Consider the following 22,312-nt stretch of genomic DNA (forward strand, 5'->3'; position numbering starts at 1 on the left):
TTATTTATTTTGCGAGTTTGCAAATATTTCTCCCAGTTTGTGAATTGTCTTTTAATTCTCTTAACAGGATCTTTCACTGAGCAATGTTTTTTAAATTGTGATTTAGTCTAATTGATCAAATCTTTCTTTATGGACTGTAGTTTTGGTCTCATATCAGAACTCTTTACCATGCCCTGGGTCTTAAAGATTTCCTCCAGTGTTTTCTTTTAAAAGTTCTATTTTTTTTTTCCCCAAGATTTATTTATTATGAGAGAGAGAAGGAGCATGCATGGGCATGTGCGTGGGTGGAAGGGGGGCAAAGGGAGAGAATCCTCCCGCAGATTCCACACTGAGCGCCCAGAGCCTGAGGCAGGCCCTAGTTCTACAACCTTGAGATCGTGACTTGAGCCAAAATCAACCTACTGAACCACCCAGGTGCCCCTAAAAATTTTTAAGTTTTATATTTAAAAATCTGTGATCCGTATCTAGTTAATTTTTATATAAACGGGTATAAGTTGAAGTCTTTCTTTTGCCTGTGGATATGCAGTCGCTCCAGTCCTATTTACTCAAAAGACTTCCCTTTCTTCCATTTGAGGTACAGATGTTTTTGTACCTTTGTCAAAAATCAGTTGGCCATACTTGTGTGGGGCTACTTCTGGATTCTCGGTTCTGTTCTTCTGGTCAAGAAGTACTGTATCCCTGCACCAGTACCATGCAGTTTTGCAAATTATGGCTGTAGTAAATCTTGAAATGGGGAGACTGATTACTCTCACTTTATTCTTCCATTACACTATTTAAATAATAATAATAATATATAGTAATATAATGTATATAATTTTATACATAATATATATGTATAATATTATTATTACTATTTTACTTTTTAAACCATTTTTAAGTGTATAATTCATTTGTCATAATGATGGCAACAAGCTGGGTCCAGGGACCCAGAGGATGGATGGAAATCCAATGCAAGCCAGCAGGAGGTTAAAGCGGAATTTATTGCAGGTATAGAGCAAGTGCAGGTACAGACAGAGTATCTGGGAGACTCGTCTTTATATGGGGTCTGGGAGTTTTATTGAAGAAGGTGGTCTGGTGTATGTGTCCCCTCAGGCATCTAGGAACTGATTGGAACAAGGATGAGGGCTCAGATGCTGTTCCTTGGAGCCATAGGGCCTGGGCGTCTAGATGTCCAGGTCTGAAATGTGCACATGATGGCTTCTGGTCATTCTCACCTGGTCCTTCCTTAAATGTTATCTATTCTAAAGAAATCATTGGTTCCTTGCCCCTTCCTTACATGGAGGACATAAACTATTTGCATTATGCAGGATTTGTAAAGTGGGGTGGGGGTGTAGGTACTAGCAAGAATAGAGGCAAGAAAAGGAGCAAAAAGCAGATTTTTATGGAGTCCTTTAGTCTCCCTGAGTTAATTAAATGCAGTTACAATGTTGTGTAACCATTACCCACAGTCTATTACAAAACATTTTCATCATGCAAAGCAGAGCCTTATAACCATTGAGCAATAAGTCTCCATCACCCCTTCCCCTGGCCCCTTGTAATCTCTTTTCTATCTCTGATTTTGCCTCTTCTAGACCCTTCCTATAAGTAGAATCCTACAATATTGGTCTTTTGTGTCTGGTTGATTTTGCTTAGTATAATGTTTTCAAGGTTCATCCACATTTTAGTATGTATTGGAATTTCATTCCTTTAAAAAAAAAAAAAAAAAAATAGGCCTAGAGTGCCTGGCTGGCTCAGTTGGTAGAGCATAGGACTCTTAATATTGGGGTCGTGAGTTCAAGCACCATGTTGGGGGGTAGAGTTTCCTGAAATTAAAAGAAAAAAAGCCTCTGGGACACCTGGGTTGCTCAGTTGGTTTAGCTGCTGCCTTTGGCTCAGGTCAGGATCCCAGGGTCCTGGGATCCAGTCCTGCATCAGGCTCCTTACTCAGCAGGGAGCCTGTTTCTCCCTCCGCCTGCTCTGCCTGCAGCTCTCCCTGCTTCTGTGCTCTCTCTCTGACAAATACATAAATAAACTCTTAAAAAAAAAAAAAAGAAAGGAAGAAAGAAAGCTTTTGTTTTTTAGAGTAGTTTTAGGTTCATAGTAAAGTTGAGCGGAAGATGCAGAGATTTCTCATAAAGCCCCTAACCCCACAACACACACAGCACCCCCCACTAACAATTCCTGCACCAGAGTGGTACATTTGTTATAATCGAATTCAGATGAACACATCATTATCACCCAAAACCTAGTTTCCATTAGGGTTCACTCTTCAGTGTCATATGTTCTGTGGTTTTTGACCTATATAATGACATGTAAGCAGCATTATTGTAACATACAGAATTTTCACTGCCTTAAAATTCATCTGTGCTCCCCCTATTCATCCCTCCCTCACCACAACCCCTGGCAACTGCTGATCCTTCCATTGTCCCAGATGTTGGAAACCTGCCGTATGTAGCCTTTTCAGATTGGTTTCTTTCACTTAGTAATATACATTTAAAGTTTTCCATGTCTTTTCCTAGCTTGACAGCTCATTTCTTTTTGTGCTTTATGATGCTCCACTGTCTGGGTGGACCACAGCTCACTTACCCATTCAACTCCTGAGGGACATCTTGATTGCTTTTAACTTTTGCCAATTGTGGATACAGCTGCTGTAAATATTCATGTTCAGGTTTTTGTGTGGACATGGGTTTTTAACTCCTTTGGGAAGATCTCAGGGAATGTAATTGCTAGGTTGTATGGTAAGAATGTGTTGAGTTTTGTAAGAAAATGCCAAACTGTCTTCCAGAGTGGCTATACCATTTTACATTCCCACCAGCAATCAGTGAGAGTTCCCTATACTCCACATCTTTACCAGCATTTGGTGTTGTCAGTGTTTTGGATTTTGGCCATTCGAATAGATAATCTTGTTTTAATTTGCATTTCCCCATGACATGATATGGAACATCTTTTCATATACTTATTTGCCATTTGTGTATCTTCTTTGCTGAGGTATCTATTAGTCTTTTGCCTATTTTTAAAATTCACTTGTCTTCTTACTGTTAGGTTTTAAGAGTTCTTTGTAGGTTTTGAGTAACAGCCCATTATCAGATAGGTCTTTTGCAAATATTTTTCTCCCTGTCTGTGGCTTATTTTCTCATTCTCTTGATTCCATTCCTTTTTAAGGCTACATAATCTGTTGTGTAATAGATCACATTTTGTATATCCATTCATCTGTTGGTGGGCACTTGGGTTCTTTCCCCCTTTTAGGTATTATGAATAATGCTGCTGTGAATATGTGAACACACAAATATATCTTCAAGACTCTGCTTTCAGTTCTGGTTATATACCTAGGAGCAGAATTGCTGTGTCATACTATTATTCTTTGTTCTCCAAACTTTTCTGCAGTGGCTGCACCATTTTATATTCCCACCAGCAGTGCAAGCAGTGCCCTCCCTGCTTCAAGGCTTCAAGTTTCTCCGCATCTTCACCAATACTTGTTATTTTCTGGGTTTTATTGTTGTTGTTGTTTTCATTTGGTTGGTTTTTTTGCTGATAGCTAGCTATGGTCTGTATAAAGTGGTATCTTACTCTAGTTTTGATTTGCATTTCTCTGATGACTCATGATGTTAAACATCTTTTCGTGTGCTTATTGGCCATTTGCACTTTATTATTCAAAATTGTTCCACCTATTTTAGTTCCTTGGCCTGAAGAGTCTTATCTGTATCTATAAAAATAATCTTGCTTTGGTCTTGATAGGAGTTACATCATATTTGCACAGCAGAAATGACCTCTTTACCGTGTCGAGTGTTCTAATCCTTTAAGCCCCGACTGGTGAGGAAAATGGGGGCCTTGAGGCACTGTAAGGGCCCATTCAGAGCTAAAGCCACCTTTAGATGCAGCCCATCTACTAAAGCCAGGAAGGAGGCTCCCCCTCTTCTATTTCCCCCAGGGCTTTCTCTGGACCATGTGCTCAGAACTCTGGCTCTAATAGCAGAACTACCCTCAGCAAGACCAACCATTTATTGGTTCATGTAGTCAAACTGCAGGAAAGACAGTGTTGATTGGGGGCCCAGGGACTGAAATGCTGCCAAGACACTTTCCCTCTGTGGTCAGCATCCTCCTCCCCCTGCAGACTGGTTTTTCATACGTGGGGGTGGTGAGTATCTGATGGCTCCTTGCTATCCTCAGGGGATCGTCCCTCTTCTTTCTCATTTGAAAAGTCTTGAGGAAATGTCTCATTGGTAGGGCTTAGATCATGTGTTATGTAGTGTGGTTGGAAGGAAGATGAATGATCCCAGGAGGTAAGGAGCACTAGACAGAGCTGATATGAGATGGAGTCTATAGCTAGTCGTGTTTTTGGAAGATTTTTAGTGGCATGTGTTGAACCACCAGTGTTTTCTATTAACCTTCAAGTAACCTAAAATAGTTCAGTTATGGATCATCATCATTATATTATAGGTAATGATAGTTAATGTATTATACATTGTTAACATATAGTTAATAGCTTTACCTATATTACATAGCAATTTAGAGAGATCTATCTGGTTAATGGCAAGTGATAGTAATAGATTATAATAGTAGCCCTCAAGTGTTACAGTTATTGGAAGATTTACTGTATTTATTTAAATATGTAAGAAAAATTTGAAGGACATGGGTAGAAAGTCCTAAGGCCCCCCCTGCTTTCTAAATTTATGCTTTTCTAAATTTAACCAAGAGATCATGCTGTCCATCTTTACATAACCTTCGGTGAAACTGCCATTCTTTGCCAGGGTTAATTTATTTTCAGAGGGAATTGTTGACTTTCTGGGCTGCTATTGAGGATAGAGTTGGTATTTTAATTTCCATGACTATTTACTGAGCTATGTAAGGGGTGTACAAAACCCTTAATCCCCCCGGGAGTCTGAAGTCCACCGGAATGGGTGAGAACAGAAAAATACGGTGCTTCTGACTGAGGCTTGACATCTGCAACAGGGAATAGCCCTACTCAGCTAACGTCTGAGTCAGATTTTGTTTGGGGGGTGGAGCGCTGGCTTGAGCTGGCTTTGTGGGTGGCGCTTGCTCAGTAAGGTGGGGCCATGGTTGACACCTGAGTTAGGAAAGTGGATGCTTCTAGGCATCTCCACGCAGTTCACCTCTTACATTTCTGATGGACAAGGCTGCTTTATTGCTGAGCCTAATTAGCATTGAAACTCCCTGGGGGTAGGGGTGGGGGGCAGAAAGAGAATAATTGTGTAACTATGGTTAAGAAACTGAAGTTCAAAAAAAAAAAAAAAAAGACATATTGGTGTTGGGCAGGCCTGTACAGGCCATTAATGGCTCCAGTGTGAGTGGCTCTATTTCAGGTTTAGCTCATTTCCTTTTTAAAAGGAATATTTTGTATAAGACACTTTATCTCCCTGGTGGAGTCCACAGTTCCTAATAGTTCAGCGGGAGGAGTTGTGAATAGCAACAGATCAGGTGTGATAGGGGGTTCTTAAATAAGTGATCATCTTCTTTCTAGAGAATGTATTTACATCCCTTTTCGTAATATGTGTTCCCTCTGACTCTAGAGCAGAGGTCAGCAAACTCTTTCCATGAAGAGGCAGATAGTAAATATTTTTGGCGTTGCAGGCCACCGATCACTGTCACAGCTTCTCAAATTTGCCATGGTAGGGACATGTCTGTGTTCCAATAAAATTTTGTATGTGGACACTGAAATTTGGATTTCATGATTTTTACATGTCATGAAGTATTAGTCTTCTTTTGAATTTTTCCCCAAAAAACATATACAAAAATTTGAAAACAGCACTTCCCTCATACCACACGAAAACAAGAGGTAGGGGGGCACTTGGGTGGCCCAGTTGTTAAGCATCTGCCTTTGGTTCAGGTCATGATCCCAGGGTCCTCGGTTCGAGCCCCACATACAGCTCCTTGCTCAGCGGGAAGCCTGGTTCTCTCTCCCACTCACCCTGCTTGTGTTCTTTCTCTCGCTATGTCTCTCTCTGTCAAATAAATAAAATCTAAAAAAAAAAAAAAAAGCAAAATACAAAACAAGAGGTAGGCTGCATTTGGGCAGGTAGACTATAGTTTGCCAACCCCTTTTCTAAAGGTCTTAAAAGTAACTTCTAGGGGCACCTAGGTGGCTCAGTGGGTTAAAGCCTCTGCCTTCGGCTCAGGACATGATCCCAGGGTCCTGGGATCAAGCCCCATATCGGGCTCTCTGTTCAGCAGGGAGCCTGCTTCCCCCTCTCTCTCTGCCTGCCTCTCTGCCTACTTGTGATCTCTGTTTGTCAAATAAATAATAAATAAAATCTTAAAAAAAAAGGTAACTTCTATAGTTTTAAATTTGAGGACATTTTATTTATTTAATAAGCAATTTTGTCATACTTCATATGTGCTGTGCACTGTTTTAAATGCCTTACAGATATTAGCTAACTTAATCTTCATAATGACCCCATGAGAGAGGTACTGTTTAACCCCATTTTGCAGTTGTGTGAATTGAGGCACAGAGCTAGCAAAGAGCAGAATCTAGATTTGAACCCAGGTCATCTAGCTCCAGGGTACTTGCTCTTTGTTTTAAGATTTTATTTGTTTATTTGACAGAGAGAGAACAAAACAGGGGGAGTGGCAGGTGGAGGGAGAAGCAGGAAGCCCGATATAGGGCTTGATCCCAGAACACTGGGATCATGACCTGAACCAAAGGCAGACACTTAACTGACCTAGCCATCCAGGTGCCCCCAGAGTACTTATTCTTATCTACAATGATATGCTGTCTATCTTAAAAGATTTGTAATTAATGATTTTCGAGGCTAAAGGAATTTTAGAGGTTAATCCATCCCTGCCACTTGTCCATTTCATAGACACATTCTCACACACACCAGCTTCATAGCCTTTATGATTCAAATTTATGCCTCAGTAAAATTATGGATTACCATTATGCACTTTCAGCATCTCTTGTGACTGTCTGAAAGCTTAGTCTTAAATCCCACTTATCCCAAGGGTAATCTGTCTGTACAGGCTGGGCACTTAACTGTTCACTTAGTGTTTTATTTATATTTATTGTCAGATGCTTGAAAGTAGGAGCAATAGTATCAAAATGTTTTCCATCAAAGAGAAATCTATTCTGGGTGTATCTTTTGCTTTCTTTGGGAACACCTATCTCAGATTACTGCCAACTCAGATTTTGCCCTGCTGCTTTTCCTGCTTGAATAAGCAGCTGGTTGAATCTTGAGCCCCAACTGCCTGTTGATAGGGAACAGAATTTGTGGTGTCATGCTACACTGTCCTTGTTGATCTAATGATACCTCCAAACCAGGGCTGTGAATGGAAAATTTCCCAGTCTTTTCAGGGAAGAACATGGAAGCTAGGTGTGCATGCGTGTGCACACACGTGTGCATGTATGTTAAGGCAAGTCAAAACTTAAGTGGACGAAGAGGTGGTCAGGATTTCTGGTTCCTTTTGCTTATACTTTCAGACTCAACTAACCAGGAGGGCCCTTGGAGAACCTCTGGTACAGAGGTTTCTGTGCCCGAGGGCAGAGTTATTGCCAGGGGCCCTCATATCCACACGTACACCAATCTGTTGGCCAGAGAAATGATGCCTTTAAGATGTGTGTATAATTACTCTTTGCATGTATGTAGATGCCATCATGATCAAAAGGCAAAGCTTTACCAAATCCATGTTAGACTACTGTTTCAAATATAATGACTACCTGTTAAGAAACCTGACCCAGTTAGAGCCCCTTATGAAGAAACGGAGGCTCAGGGGTGAAGAGAAAAGATTTGCCTGGATCATTACAGAAAGAACGGCTGGCCTGGAAGCTGGTGCGATACGTCTGTGGCGTATAGCTTGTGGTCTCTGTCTCCCCTGGGATGAGCAGATAAGAGCGTTGGGCATGTATTTTGACCTTTAATGCAGTGCTTTCTAATACTGTCTGATAGCCTGGTTGATCACAGCAACATTTACCAGTATTTATAGTGCTTCTCTTGAGAATCTCTAATTTTTTTTTACTATACTCCTTGCTATACTGCCATAAGTAATACTCCTACCTAGAAATCCAGCCCAGCCTGGGAACAGACCATAGTAAAACTGGGCAGCTTCCTTCTGTCTGTAGTAGAGCTGGCTCTGAAACTCCAGAGTTTTAATCTCTGTGAATCCGACTGGACTCGTGAGGATTTCAGTTATTTATATTTTAGTCTCACAGGAGGCTAAATAGGGCTGTAGCTCTCAGCTGGGTGCAAAACAATATTTTTGTTAAATCTCTGCTAAGCACCTGACACATGCTAGGGTATTTGCATGTGTATCATATATCACTTAATTTAATAAGCCTAGCGTTGCAATTAGGAGGCCCCACTCAGGAAAAGCTAAGTAGCTTCAATCTTCTCCAGAGTCCGTGCGGCTGGTTATTTATTCATCTGTGTCCCATTGTGGAGTACCTCCGTCAGGTTTGTAAATGTACCCTTGAGTCCTATCTCATTGGTGACCCAGCTGGGACAAATCAGCACAAATCCATCCCTCCAAACAGGACCCAGGATTGGCAGCAACATCAGCATGGTCTGCACAGGTCTGCACACCTTTTTCCCCACTGGAATTTCAGGAAATTGGGATGACCGTGGTGATTAGGTCAAATGACATTCATAGCAACCATTTTCATACTCCTTTATATTTGATCTTCTTTAAAACTCCCGAGAAGTCAGAGGAATAGGAATGACATCATAAGTTGGGAAGCCAAGGACAGAAGAGACCTGTATGAGGTGACCTTGCTGGTACCTGCTGGTACGGGGCTTCTGGCTTCCGTGTGCACCACACCACCTGTCTGGCAGCGGTGCGCACCACCCCAGCTCCCAGCCCTTCTCTTCCTCCCGGCGTCCCCTTGCTTCTCTTCCTTTCTGTACTTTCCTTCTGCTGCCTTGCTGTGGCATCTTCTTCTAGATGAGCTTTAAATGTTAGAATTCCTCTTAAACCCTCTTCGGTCTCTGAGCTCTCTCCCTCAGTGACCTCTTCTGGTCTCAACCTGACAACTCCCAAAGGTGTCATTTGAGCCTAGTCTCCCATCTCTCTGTGTTCCAGACGTACCCGTCCACTTCCTACACAGTATCTCTGCTTGGATGCCTCCCAGGCACGTGGTGGCATCTTGTCCAAAACTTGACTCGATCTTCTACCCGCAAGCTAGCCCCTCTCTGTCATCTGTGACCTTAAGTGAATGGCAACTCCCAGTTCATGCTCTCCCTGCAGAGTGGCCCCGTTGCTTTGGAGACCCTTCCTTAGTACTGTTGCCTGGTTTCCTAATACTCTTAAAGCAAAACGTAGAGTTCTTGAGTACCGTATCTACTTTTCCAGCTTCACATCACATCACTTTCCTTTTCATATCTATCCTTGCATCATGGAGGCCACTTTGATTTTTAACATTTATCGAGGAATAGTGTGTGTTCTGTGATTTTTAAAAAAGCAAGTATAGAGAAGTTGAAGCACATGTGCATTTAAGCTACCCATTGACTTTTTTTCTTTTTTTTTAAAGATTTTATTTATTTATTTATTTGACAGACAGAGATCACAAGTAGGCAGAGAGGCAGGCAGAGAGAGAGGAAGAAGCAGGCTTCCTACCCAGCAGGGAGCCCGATGTGGGGCTCGATCCTAGGAACCTGAGATCATGACCTGAGCTGAAGTCAGAGGCTTTAACCCACTGAGCCACCCAGGCGCCCCCATGGGCTTCATAATTTAAAAAATATATGGAGGAGCCCTATAGGTGAGCAGGAATGCTTCAGTCTCCTCTTCAGATCCTACTGTGCAGAGCCCCTGCTTAGAAAGAGGTTTTGCATCCACTCTTTGTAGAATCCAAGTGGCATGAGTGCTGAGTCTTTGCTGCAGTTTTAGTGGAGGCTGTTTGGGCTCTTGGCTGGAGTTGTTTGTTTTTCCCCTTGGAAGCAGATTTGGAGGTGTTTATGTACCCAGGAAGTCCTGTGATTGCCCCTAATTTGCTTTGTAGAGGCTAGTCATTGCATATCGTCCCCCAGTGGTTAAGTGGCTGGTGCTGGTACACAATGCTTACAAAGTGGCAGTGTGAGCACAGGCACCAGGTGTCTGCTGCGTGCACAGAGACCTGATGCCCTGATCCAGCCCAGGCAGCTTCTGTATGTGGTCATGAGTTGAACTTGTTCAGCTCAAAGTGTTTCATTATACCAGATTCACTTCTTTCCTTCTGCCCTAGCTTGGACTTGGTACCTGACTCTTTCCAATACTTGAAATGTACGGTCTGATTCCATTCTAAGGGTAATACTTTTATAACAGGTATTGTCTGAGGGTGGACATACCAGAATGTGATTAAAGGTAGGGATGTGTTCCAAGTAGTATTGCCCTTTCTGAGCAGCCGATTATATGTTGCTCATTAATTATTTTTCTGTAAATTCTGTTGCATCATTTCACATTTCTTTGCCACCTTAGGAATGGAGAATTGAGGAGATTTGAGGTAACAGTATAATTGCAGATCTATTACTGGAGAAAGTAGCCTTTGCATGGGCCTGTGTAATTCAAGATGTTAAAATAGGGACCACACATGTCCTCCTATGTAGGTCATAATTTATAGTATTTAGTCAGTAATAAAAGAATGTTTCTATTTCCCATTTTCTTGGTCCCCTTTTTAGTTTATTTTTTATTTATCTGGTTTTTTTAAAGATTTATTTACTTATTTATTTATTTTGAGAGAGAGAGAGAGAACATACAAGTGAGAGGAGCAGAGAGAGAGAGAGAATCTCAAAGCAGACTCTGCTTTGATTATGGGTCTTAATCTCACAACCCTGAAATTGCTACCTGGGCCGAAACCAAGAGTGAGATGCTCAACCAACTGTGTCTCCCAGGGGCCCCTGTCCCTTTTTTTAAGTGAACTTTTTACTTTGAGATAATTTGTAGATTCACATGTAGTTATCTGAAATAATAGCAGTGAGAGCCTGTGTACCCTTTGCCCAGTTTCCCCCATGGTAATGGCTTATAAAACTGTAGTACAACATCACAACTAGGGTATTGATACTAATTTAATCCACCACTCTTATTCAGATTTCCCCAGCTTTACTTTTTTTTTTTTTTTTTTAAGATTTTATTTATTTATTTGACAGAGAGAAATCACAAGTAGATGGAGAGGCAGACAGAGAGAGAGAGGGAAGCAGGCTCTCCGCTGAGCAGAGAGCCCGATGCGGGACTCGATCCCAGGACTCTGAGATCATGACCTGAGCCGAAGGCAGCGGCTCAACCCACTGAGCCACCCAGGCGCCCCTCCCCAGCTTTACTTTTATTCACTGGTGTATATGTGTGTATTTAATTCTGTATAATTTTTATCGTGTGTAGGTTTTTTATTATTTCAAAAATTTCCCAGTTGGCTGAGAACTTGAGCAGGGAGGAGGCGTGTTATTTACTGGATCCCTCTCAAGCTTCATTAGTAAACAGCTCAAGCTGTTTACTCAAGCATAAATCCTTCTCTTTCACATAAAAGGCAAGTTATGTAACTTCAAAATCTTGATTTCTTCTTCTACAAAACAAAATTCACAGCAGCTACTTAATGTAGAAGGTTGCCATGAGGACTAAAATGAGAAAAGAATGCATAATGGGTACTTAGGAAAAAAAGAACTCAATAAATGATCATCTTTTTTGAGTGACTTTTTATACTGAGATTATAAATGAGAGTATTTGGGTTTTTAAATTTTTTTTATTTTGTTTTTATTTTATTTATTTATTTGACAGAGGTCACAAGTAAGCAGAGAGGCAGGCAGAGAGAGAGAGGGAGCAGGCTCCCTGCTGAGCAGAGAACCCGATGCGATGCGGGGCTCTATACGATGCGGGGCTCGATCCCAGGACCCTGGGAACATGACCCGAGCCGAAGGCAGAGGCTTTAACCCACTGAGCCACCCAGGTGCCCCAGTATTTGTTTTTTTTTTTAAACTTTTCACAAAAATGTGATATCCTAGGATTATAGAATTGGTAGGTCCCTTAATAGTTTTGGAACTGGTGAAGGACATCCCTAAACATTCTTAGATGACAGGTTCTTCTTAATCTTTATAATAAACTAAAGTCTGCCCCCCTATCACATCTAGATCTGCCCTCATCCATGTGATGACCCTTTTAGGGTTTGAGGATAGCTACTGTATCCCCCCTCCCCCATTACATTTTACAAATAAGCTCTCCTTAACCATTCCTCTTAAGATGTAGCTTCCAGACCTTTTCCTACCTTGGTCTCCCTCTTGTAGATAAAGACATATTTGTTCTTCCCTTTAACAGAATGCAGAATCCAGTTGTAATCTGGCTAGCATATCCCAAGATAGGTCTGCCCTCTCTTTAGCTGAGCTTTTTGGGGAAACCAGGTCACCTGGTTTATGCATGTACAGTTTGTTCTTTTGTCTTCTCCTTTCCAGATGAAAAATAAATGCATGACAATTTAACACAACTAATCGAACACACATTTTAAGCCCTGTGCCATTAAAATGATAGTAAGAGGGAGAGGAGATGTCAGCAAATGATAGATCAATAGAATGTTGAAGCCAGAAAGTCTGAAGTGTGATGAATTTTGAGGGCCAGAGGAACTGAAAGTGCCTGCTGGGGGAGAAATAAAGAAGAAAGAGGACTTATAATGCAGAACCCTGGAATAATTCCAAAATTGGAGAAGCAAAATACTGAAAACAGGAAGATTAGTTGAAAGTCTGTGTGAAAAGCAATTAGTTGCCTACAGCTCCTCCCCCACTTTGCCAGGAGACAGGAGTTTTAGTCTTCCATATTGAACCGAGGGTATACCAAGCATAGAAGAGAGGAAATAGACTATGGAGCAGAACTTAAGGGCTTTAAGGCAAAGTCTAAATAGTGAATGGAAGGACCATCCCCCTCTCTCACCCAATTTCCAGAATACCTACAGGCAAGCGCTCCCATGCAAGAGATTGGAAGATCTGTCTCTGATAAGTTTGCCCCAGAGAAAAAGTCCCAAAGATACTGCTTTTAGCAGTCCTCAGCAAAATGGCAGGTTCTTGCTTGATCACCCTGATGTGAAGTCCACAAGTTGATGAGCCTAGCCACCCCCTCAAAAACTTTCAACTTCTAAAAATATGAACAGATAGCCAAGTGTCACAAGGCATTTAAAGCAAGCCGCTAGAATAAAAGACAGAGACTAAAACAAATGGGGAAAAAGAACTCAGAGGAAACAGTAAAAGCAGGGAGAAGGAGAAAAAGATGAAAAAATTTAACTGTAATATCTTGACAAAAACAAATGGGGGGGAAGGAACCCAGAGGAAAAGGAAACTCAGGAACTCAGGAAACTCAGGAAAAGGAACTCAGAGGAACGAAAAACCAAGGAGGAGGAGGAGGAGAAAAAGAAAAAAAAATAATATCTTGAGAGAGGTTAGAGAAAATACAGCATCCATGAAAGAGAAATAAGAGTCTTTCAATAAAAAGTGGGGTGGGACACCTTCAGAAAACAAGAAAGACCTCTTGGAAATTAAAAATACCATAGCCTTATAAAAAGCTACAACACAGAGATATTGAAAGATAAAGTTGAAGAATCCCAGGAGATAGACCCAATGAAAGAGGTGGGAAATGGGGAACAGGTGAAAAAATGCAAGATTATTCCAAGAGGCCTAACACCTGACTCATGGAAATTTCAGAAGAGAAAAAATAGACAATAGAGAGGAGGAAATTATCAAAGAAATAAGATGGAAAAGCATTCCCAGAACTAAAATAAAGTCTATAGGTTGAGACAGCACAATGAATGAAAGGACACCAAGGTATTACCCCGTGAGAGTTCAGAACTCTGAAGATAAAGAGAAAGCACTAGAAGCTTCTAGAGAGAACAGTCACATACTAAGTATTAATGTTCAGAACGGCATTAAATTTCTCAAAAGCAACAAAGTAGAAGACAGTGGAGTAATACCTTCAGAATTCTGATATAAGAACTATCCCCCAACTTAGAATTTTATAGCCAGCTAAACTATCATCCAGGTTGAAGGCTAACAAAGACATTTTCAGACATATTGTGTATATGCCTTTTGATTGTGTGTTACAGTAGGAATGTATTTGGAGGACACCCGGGTGGCTCATACAGGTGAACTCCTGCCTTTAGCTCAGGCTGTGATCCCCTGCTCAGCGGGGAGCCTGCTCTCCCTCCGCCTCTGCCCGTACCCTCTGCTTGTGTGTGCATGCATCTCTCTCTCTCTCAAATAAATAAAATCTTTTAAAAAAAAAAAAAAAAAAAAAAAAAAAAAAAAACAAAGCACAAAACAGTTCTTTGAGGGAAAAAAAATATGTATTTGGTTTTTTTCCCTGGTTCCTGGCACAGAACTTCTAAAACCCTTGGAATTTCCTGAGTGGTAGGGGTGATAAGAGCATCTTTTATTATAATATTTGGTCTTTGTTCCCAGTTCCCGACACAAGAGCTTCTAAGACCCTTGGAATTTCCTGAGTGAGAGGTGCCTCCTTTGTTTTTCATAACAAACCTCTTTCAACCACACCTGAGTTTATGCTAATAAGGTGACTCTCTGTGGACCCCTGGAAAACTTCAGGATAAGGCTGGTTGCCAGAGGGGGCAACCATGTGATTAGAGGGTTGGAACTTCAGTCCCAACCTTTGACCTCTGGGGAGCTTCCAGGTTGGTGAACATAGCCACGAGTGGGGAGGGTGGCACACCTCAGTTCCACAGGGACAGAAGATCCTGTGCTCAGGACCCTTCTAGACCCTGCCCTATGTACCTCTTTAGCTGCCTGTTCTTTTGTATCCTTTGTGATAAACCAGTAACAGTAAGTAAACTATTTTCCTTGAAGTTCATTGAGCCATTTTGCCAAATTATCACACCTGAGGAGGGAGTTGTGGGAAATACTCTTATCCCCACCCCTTCCCTGACTTTATAGCCAATTGCTCGGTAGTACAAGTGGCTCAGGCTTGCAGTTGGTGTCTGAAGCAGAGGTGGTCTTGTGAGACTGAGCCCTTAACCTGCACTAACTCCAAGTAGTTCATGCTAGATTCGAATTATAAGGATACCAATTCGTGTCTGGAGAGTTGGAAAATTGGTTTTTGTGTGTCAGAGTGCTGTGAGTAAAAACAGTTTGTAGGATACCTTTTCTTAGGCAGCTCTGCTAGAAGATGCTTTTCATCAGAACAGGGAATAAATGAAGAAGAGGACTCAATGGGCTTTAGGAAACGGGTTCTAGTGTAGATGAGGTGAATGGGATTCCTATAAGGACAGAGTTCTGGTAGGGATGCCTCCAGGACAACCAGAAACATACTGCTAGGGTGCTGGATTGAATGTATTAAAAGGGGTTCTATACTTCCTTTTTATCTCCAGGGAAAAAATTATACAAGAAAACAAATGTAATCATAGCATACATCATGGCTTGGCTACAAATAATATTCACATAGACCTAATAATGCAACCCTTAATTTAAACAAATGCAGACATAATTATATTGGAAAGACAGAGGAAGTAAGTGGAGTTTTATGTGAAGAGAATGTTAGAACAAAATCCTGATCTTCCATCACAGAAATTAAGTAGCTAATATAATAGTTATCTTTTGCTGTCTAACCAAAAATTACTCCAAAACTTAGTGACTTAAAACAATTAATATTTATTATCTCACAGCTTCGGACTTCAGAAGTAGCTTGCAGTCCGAGTGCCACCTTGGGCTACATTCATCTGAAGGCTTGACTAGAGCTGGAGGGGCCTCTTCTAGGCTCACTCAGGTAGCGGTAGGAAGAAGCCTCAGTTCCTTTTCACATGGCTCTCCTCAGGTTATGTTGTTTTCTGGCTCCCCCAAGAGCGAGTGATCTGGGAGAGACAATAAAAGGAATGTGCAGTTGCCTGTGTATTTATTTACTTATTTTAAAGATTTTATTTACTTATTCGAGAGAGATTGAGACGGGGACCAAGAGAGCACGAGCAGAGGAAAGAGGCAGAGGGAGAAGCAGGCTTCCCACTGAGCAGGGAGCCTGATGTGGGGCTCAGTCCCAGGGCTCTGGATCATGACCTGAGCCAAAGGCAGATGCTAAACCAACTGAGCCACCCAGGCGCCCCATGCAGTGCCTTTTATGACCCAGCCACGAATGTAACATGCATTCAAGTGACACCATCACTTCTGTGTATTCTGTCAGCCGCACTGACCAACCCCGAGACAGTGTGCAAGGGGATCGCCCAGTGGGGTGAGGGCCAGGAGGCAGGGATCATTCAGGGCTCTTTGGAGACATGCTCCCACAAGTCATAACCAGAAGTGAAAATTCAAGAACTACTATTCTAGGCACATTGCTTAGAAAGATGGAGATGGGGATGCACGTGTGCCTCAGTCAATTAAGCCTCCAGCTCTTAATTTTGGCTCAAGTCATGATCTCAGAGTCATGGGATGAAGCTCCGCCCACCGCAGGGAGTCAGCTTGAGGATTCTCTCCCTCTGCCCCTTCGCCTTCCTCCCCCTGCTTACTCATGCTCACTCTCTCTCTCAAAGAGATAAATAAATCTCATTAAAAAAGAAAAAAAAAAGGAAAGAAAGAAAGGTGGAGATATATACCAGAAGAAAGAGGTGGCCCCTGAGAGCAGGAATCAGGGAAACTGCTGGTTTTAGAAACTTAGTAGAACAACTTTAAGAAATAGTTCTGTGTTTTACTATGATTTTTTGTTTAATTATGAAAACCTCCAAAGCACACAGCCATTTCATGTCCCCAACACCGGTAGATGAGCCACACATGGATTTTGTGAGGAACTCATCGAATCTGAGTCAGTCTTCATCGATCCTTTGGTATTTGAAAGATTGTGTGATCTTGAAGGACAGCTTACAGATAATAAACGGAAAGTGATGAAAAAGAGACCTTAGTGACAGGACCTGAACTAGAATCCTTGAGTAAATGTGACCAAGAAGAGCTGGTATCAGGTAGTGAGGTGCTCTGGCATTTTACTAATGTGGAATCTGGGGGGTGGAGGGAGACTGTTTTGTTCTTTCTGAAGACTAGAAAGTTCTTAAGTGGAAATGTTTACATGGCTGGAAGCTATAAATGGCAAAGCTTGTTAAAAGGACTATCCTTTTGGCAGATAGTTGGAAAGCACATTATGGGACTCCCCAGGCTAAGTATGTGTCTGTTGGGAGGGTTCGATACAAGTTGGAGGGAATCTGCCTCTGTCCCCATGTGACCCGAGACCTGTGGACTGTGCGTGTGCGGGGCACCAGTAGTACACAGTACCAGTCATTTGAGCTGCTTGCTGCTGGGGCCATTTTCCTAAGAGGAATTCTGGCCTCCTTGTAGCAGCCCGCAGCCCGGTTGTTGCCCCCGGACCCCCCAACACTTGTGCCCACCATACCGGCTCTGTCCTTCAGTGCCCCTATTCAAGTCTGGTCTTGTTTCTTTTTCTTCCTGTCACTGTGTATTTACTCTTCTGGAGGAGCCTACTGTCAGGAGTTCCTGGGTTCATGGACAGTTTGTCTCCTCCATCTGCCTTTAATAAAACTGGGATCGGGATCATGTGTTAGAGATGTCAGGTCTCTGAGTTGGTGGGGAGTCAGGAACAGGGCAGTGAGACTGCATATAAGTAAAAACTAGCACTGGAAGCATTCGGGCTTTCTTTTTTTTTTTTTACCATTTTAACGCTCATGAAACTGTGTTGTTTGCATTCTTCCCCTGTCACCGAGTATGTGGAACTGATCAGCTCAGCTGTCATGTACTGGGATGCCTCCGGTGCCATTGCGACAGGCAGGGGCTTAGCGGGGCAAAGGGCCGGTCAGGTTTTGTATTTGCAATACTCAGTATCTCTCTTTGTATTTCTCTTTGCCCACAGATTGGAGACCACAAATTTAGTGCCCACCGGATCGTCTTAGCAGCCTCTATCCCGTACTTCCACGCTATGTTTACAAATGACATGATGGAGTGCAAGCAGGACGAGATTGTAATGCAAGGAATGGACCCCAGGTACTCAGCTTCTCCACTGGGTCTCTCGGTCTTCAGGTTCCCAGGCTCAGCTTCAGCCCCGTGCATGATGCCGTTGGCGGGCCTGTGGCGGGAACATAGCACTGTTGGAGCGACACGTTTAATAGGAGCTAGCACCAAGATATTTTTTTATAACGAGGACTGGGTACAAATGTGGTGAGACGTTATCCTTTGTCCTTTTCTGTGCTAACCGTTCTAGCTGATGAAATAGTTTTCCAAATGAGGGTCTTCATTCTGTATTCTCCCCAGGTGTCTCATACAGTGTTGGCCATTAGAACTTCCGGCGCTGATGGGAATGTTGCATTTTTACTCTCCAGAATGGTGACCACTATATGTAGCTATATGTAGCTACTGAGCATTTGAATTTTAACTAGTGGGATTAAATAAATGAATTATACATTTTACTTAATTTTAAAATTAACTTTAGCTTAATTTGAAATTGCCGTGTATGGCTCGTAGCTGCTATATGGGACAACACAGATTCAGAAAATGGCAAAATTGTGGTTATTGAATGATTGAGAAAATTGAAGCCCAAAGAGGGCAAGCCCAAAAGTTATCCCATCTAAATGCCTTTCAGTGTCCAAGACAGCCCTCCCTAGCAGGCAGTTCCAGGCCCCAAACGTCCTTGCTGCCAAAGCTGAGATAGTCTGCCCTAGATGAATTTTAGAGGCAGGAGGCAATACCATAACTGCTGAAATCATGTCATCAGGCACTTACTTAACGTTGTCCTGACATGCAAAGTCACTTACTAATGGATGCTGTTCATGGAAATACCTTGTTAATTACTGTATGAAGACTTTATATAAACATATTCCATAGTATGCCTTTTTGGGCCTTGAAAAGGAGAAGGATGTTTATGTGACTGATTCTGTGTTTGATTTTGTGGCAAGTCTATGAACTGAGGCTGTATGTTTATAACCTAGGCTCTATCCAAGGGTCTGCTGTACCCCTACTTATGTGCCTGGCCCTGTTCGGAGGTCTGGGAATGCAGTAGCCGATGAGACACCCAGGGTGACTCAGGGCAGTGACATTTTTGTTGGAGGAGAAACAATAAAGCAATGATTCTGTGACATCAGCCAGTAACCTGTCATTTGTTTGCTGCCTTCTTAATCTCACCATGGTGGCAACTGGGGGTGAAGGAGCTGGGAACAGTAGTAACCTCTGGATGATTGCAGTGATCTGCCTCAGCACGTGGAGGCATTTTATATCCCCACTGCAAGGCAGAAATCTCAGGCCAGCTACTTCTAAGGAAAGACACAGAAGGAGGTCTGCAAGGACACTTGTGCGCACTCTTCTCTGAGGTCTGTGTCTGAAGGAGCTGTGCTCATCGTCTATGCACAGTCCAAGTGCTTCATTTTTCAGAGGTAGACTGAGCACCTGTCATGTGTGCGGCTGTAAGCACTGAGCTATAGCACAGAGAAAACAGTGCCTCTGATTGTGCCTCTAGTCCTGGGGATCGGGCCATAACCATAACCGCACATGTGCAGGATAGGGCTGGCAAACGAGACCAGGTTGAGAAAAGTAAAGTGAATGATGGTGGAGGTCTGTGCTATTCCAGGGTGATAAAGGAAGGCCTCTGTGATGAGGTGACATTTGAGCCGAGACCTTTATTAAAGTGAGGGAGTGAGCCGCCTGGTGACAGAGCCCTCCAGACGGAGCAGACGGTACAGAGACCCTGCGGTGAGAATGTATTCGGCATGTTGGTCTAGAGTGAGGGCTAGGAGTGGAAGGCATTGAGGTCAGAGCCGGAGAGGGGCCAGACCACATACAGCCGAGATGGAACTGGGAGTTCTTTCCCTGTGGGAATTGAAAGGCAGAAAAATTTGTCGGCCTCTCATTCTGGAAATGTATCCCAAAGAAATAATAAAAACACTATTTGTGATGGCAGTAAGAAGTTACTAGCTACGAGGCCTACCAGTAAAGGAAATAAATTACGGCGTGTTTACATGTTGAAATACTGTATAGCAGCCACTAAAAATGATAAATGTGAAGATAGCGTAGCCGCATGGGAAAGGACTCAATAAGTATTGTGTGATTATCTGCGTACCATTTGTGCATGCGGGCAAATAGGCACTGAAAATGAACCCAAGAAAGTAACCACGGTTGACTCATTCAGTAGTGAGATTGTGGGTACTTGCTTTCTCATTTTAGAATTTTCTGTAATAAGATTATTTGGGCAATGAAGATGGCTTAAGAAGTAGAATGAGTCTTCGGCTCTGGGGAAGTCATTATTCCTGTCAGATTCTCGAAGGGCCTGGGCTCAATGGATGTTAGAGCGGGGCCCACACATTCCCCAGGTAGGCATGTCAGCTCAGCGAGGGCCAGAGTCTCTGAAACGGCTCTTTCCTCCTTTCTCTAGCGCCCTGGAGGCTCTGATCAACTTCGCCTACAACGGCCACCTTGCCATTGACCAGCAGAACGTGCAGTCTTTGCTGATGGGCGCGAGCTTCCTGCAACTGCAGAGCATCAAGGACGCCTGCTGCACATTCCTTCGAGAACGGTGAGGCCCCGGACCCGGCCCATGGTGGGGAGCGCACCTGGGTCAGTCCTGGAAGCCCCTGCCAACTCGCTCCGTGAGGGAGTGAGCCTGCGAGCTGACTCTTCAGATCGCAGCCGAGCAGTGCCCGGTTCTTTGGGGTGAACCTTTGAGGAACATATTTATGGACCCCTGCCTCTGCCCTCTCCTGGCCTGACATGTACCTCTTCTTCTGGTCCTCCAGTCTGACCAGGGGCGGACTTAGCTGGCTGTTCTCACCAAACCGACAGATTCCATGCTGCTCACTCTTCCATAGCCCATCTCCTTCTTTGTGTGGATCCTTTCCCCTCCTTGAATATCTTGACTTCTTTTTCCTTCAGCTCTTTAGAGGGCCACCCAAATTTCACCTTCTGGAACTCTCTGTCCCCCTAAGTCTTCTGGAAGCAGTCACTGTGTGTTCTTTTAGGGTAAGGACCACAGAGTATATCCCTGCTTAGGTCCAGCATTCAGCAATGCCCCTTTGATGACTGAGCTGATAAGAAAGCTCTTTTTCCCCCTGAAGAGGGGGAGCTCTTAGCCATAAGGTCAAAGCTGCCCCTTAACCACTAGAGACTTGGGGGTGCAGGGTAGTGCTGGGCTTCACACAGTCTCTGTCTGTGGTGCTCTCTGAGGCCCGGCCTCCACCTGAGCTGCTGTGATCACAGGGTCCCTGGCCTGAAGACCAGCATTTTTCTTGTCTCAGATCTGCCCTCCTGAACCTCATTTCCTCTTAGAGCTGATGTTTCCCTGTCCCAGTCCAGCTCCCTTATCAGCTCTGTGGACCCCACCTGCTGTCCCTATCCTGCTCCCATGGTGCTCATGGACATCACCGAGCACTGCTGTGTGTGCAGCTAGTCTTAATAACCGTGGGTATGATGCTTAGCACACGGGGCAGTCTCTTCTGGGTGCAGGGTGAGTGGTTTCATCGTGAGATAGGTAGTCCTGTTTCAGGTTTTACAGATGAGACTACATAAAGACAGCATAGCCCCAGAGCCTGGCTTGACCCTGTGCTAGGATGGCTTCTGGGTCAGGCTGGACGATGCATGTGGGGGTATGAGGCACCCTGGCTCTCCTACTCACTCCTGAGCTGCTTAAGGATGTAGACCAGTCTTGGTTTATCTCTCTGTCCCCACAGAACTCAGAATGATTAAGTCGGCATTCTGGAAAGGATGCAGTTGGCCACTCTCACAAGGGGACAACAGCTCCACCTAGGGGCTTTCGAGGTCATCACTCAACACTGGACCCAGCTTTTGTTACAAAGAAGTGTCAACCAAAACTTGCTTAGAAAAGTGATTTTTAGACCAGTGGAGTTTTTACGTGCATCAGTGACATTTTAGGAGGACGCACTTAAGCACAAAGCCTGACCTTATGAGTCTGTCCTGTCCTGCAAGATCCCTTCTGAAGCCTCACTTCACACCTTATTCCTGTCTTCATTCCTTCGCACAGGCCCCAGAGACTTGACCTGCTTTCTGTTTTCCTTCCAGTAGTTACCATCACTGCCTCTGCTCCTTGGGGTGGTTCTCCCTGAGCCCGGCTGCAGAGTGTGTTAGGGCCCCCCCACCTGTCCCCATCCCATGTGCCCATATTCAAAAATAAGCATATGGGCCCTTCATCGCCAAGCTGTGATCACTAGCGACTTGAGAGAAACCGTTCTGAGCAATAGTGGGAAACACAGGATTTCCCAGAGCACAGAGAAGCTGTAAAGCTGTCAGAGTTGTCCATGAGGTTGGAGTTGATTTTTTTTTTTCCTTGTGGTCCCTTTCCAAGTGTTCAGATGTATGGGCCTCCTTGTTTTTAGGTGAGCACTGGAGCTATGTATTCTCCAAAACTCTTCTCTCAGAATTGAATCAGAACCTCGGATGCATCAGTGAACCAAGCCAGTAACTTACTTAATTCAGGTCACTGCTTCCTGCCTCTGATAAAGCATTACCTC

The 22,312-nt window shown here is 43.4% G+C and overlaps 1 protein-coding gene across 3 annotated transcripts in view; it reads left to right on the forward strand.

The window, feature by feature from the left end:
• Positions 1–22,312, forward strand: part of KLHL18 (kelch like family member 18) — a 54,016-nt gene that overhangs the window by 13,709 nt on the left and 17,995 nt on the right. For all 3 annotated transcript variants that reach the window (XM_059160743.1, XM_059160744.1, XM_059160745.1), the window contains 2 exons: positions 17,716–17,846; positions 20,224–20,364. In XM_059160743.1, coding sequence (XP_059016726.1) covers positions 17,716–17,846; positions 20,224–20,364 — 272 coding nt within the window. The remainder of the gene's footprint in view (positions 1–17,715; positions 17,847–20,223; positions 20,365–22,312) is intronic.

The sequence above is a fragment of the Mustela lutreola genome, chromosome 2 (assembly GCF_030435805.1).
Source record: "Mustela lutreola isolate mMusLut2 chromosome 2, mMusLut2.pri, whole genome shotgun sequence".
Lineage (NCBI taxonomy): Eukaryota > Metazoa > Chordata > Mammalia > Carnivora > Mustelidae > Mustela > Mustela lutreola.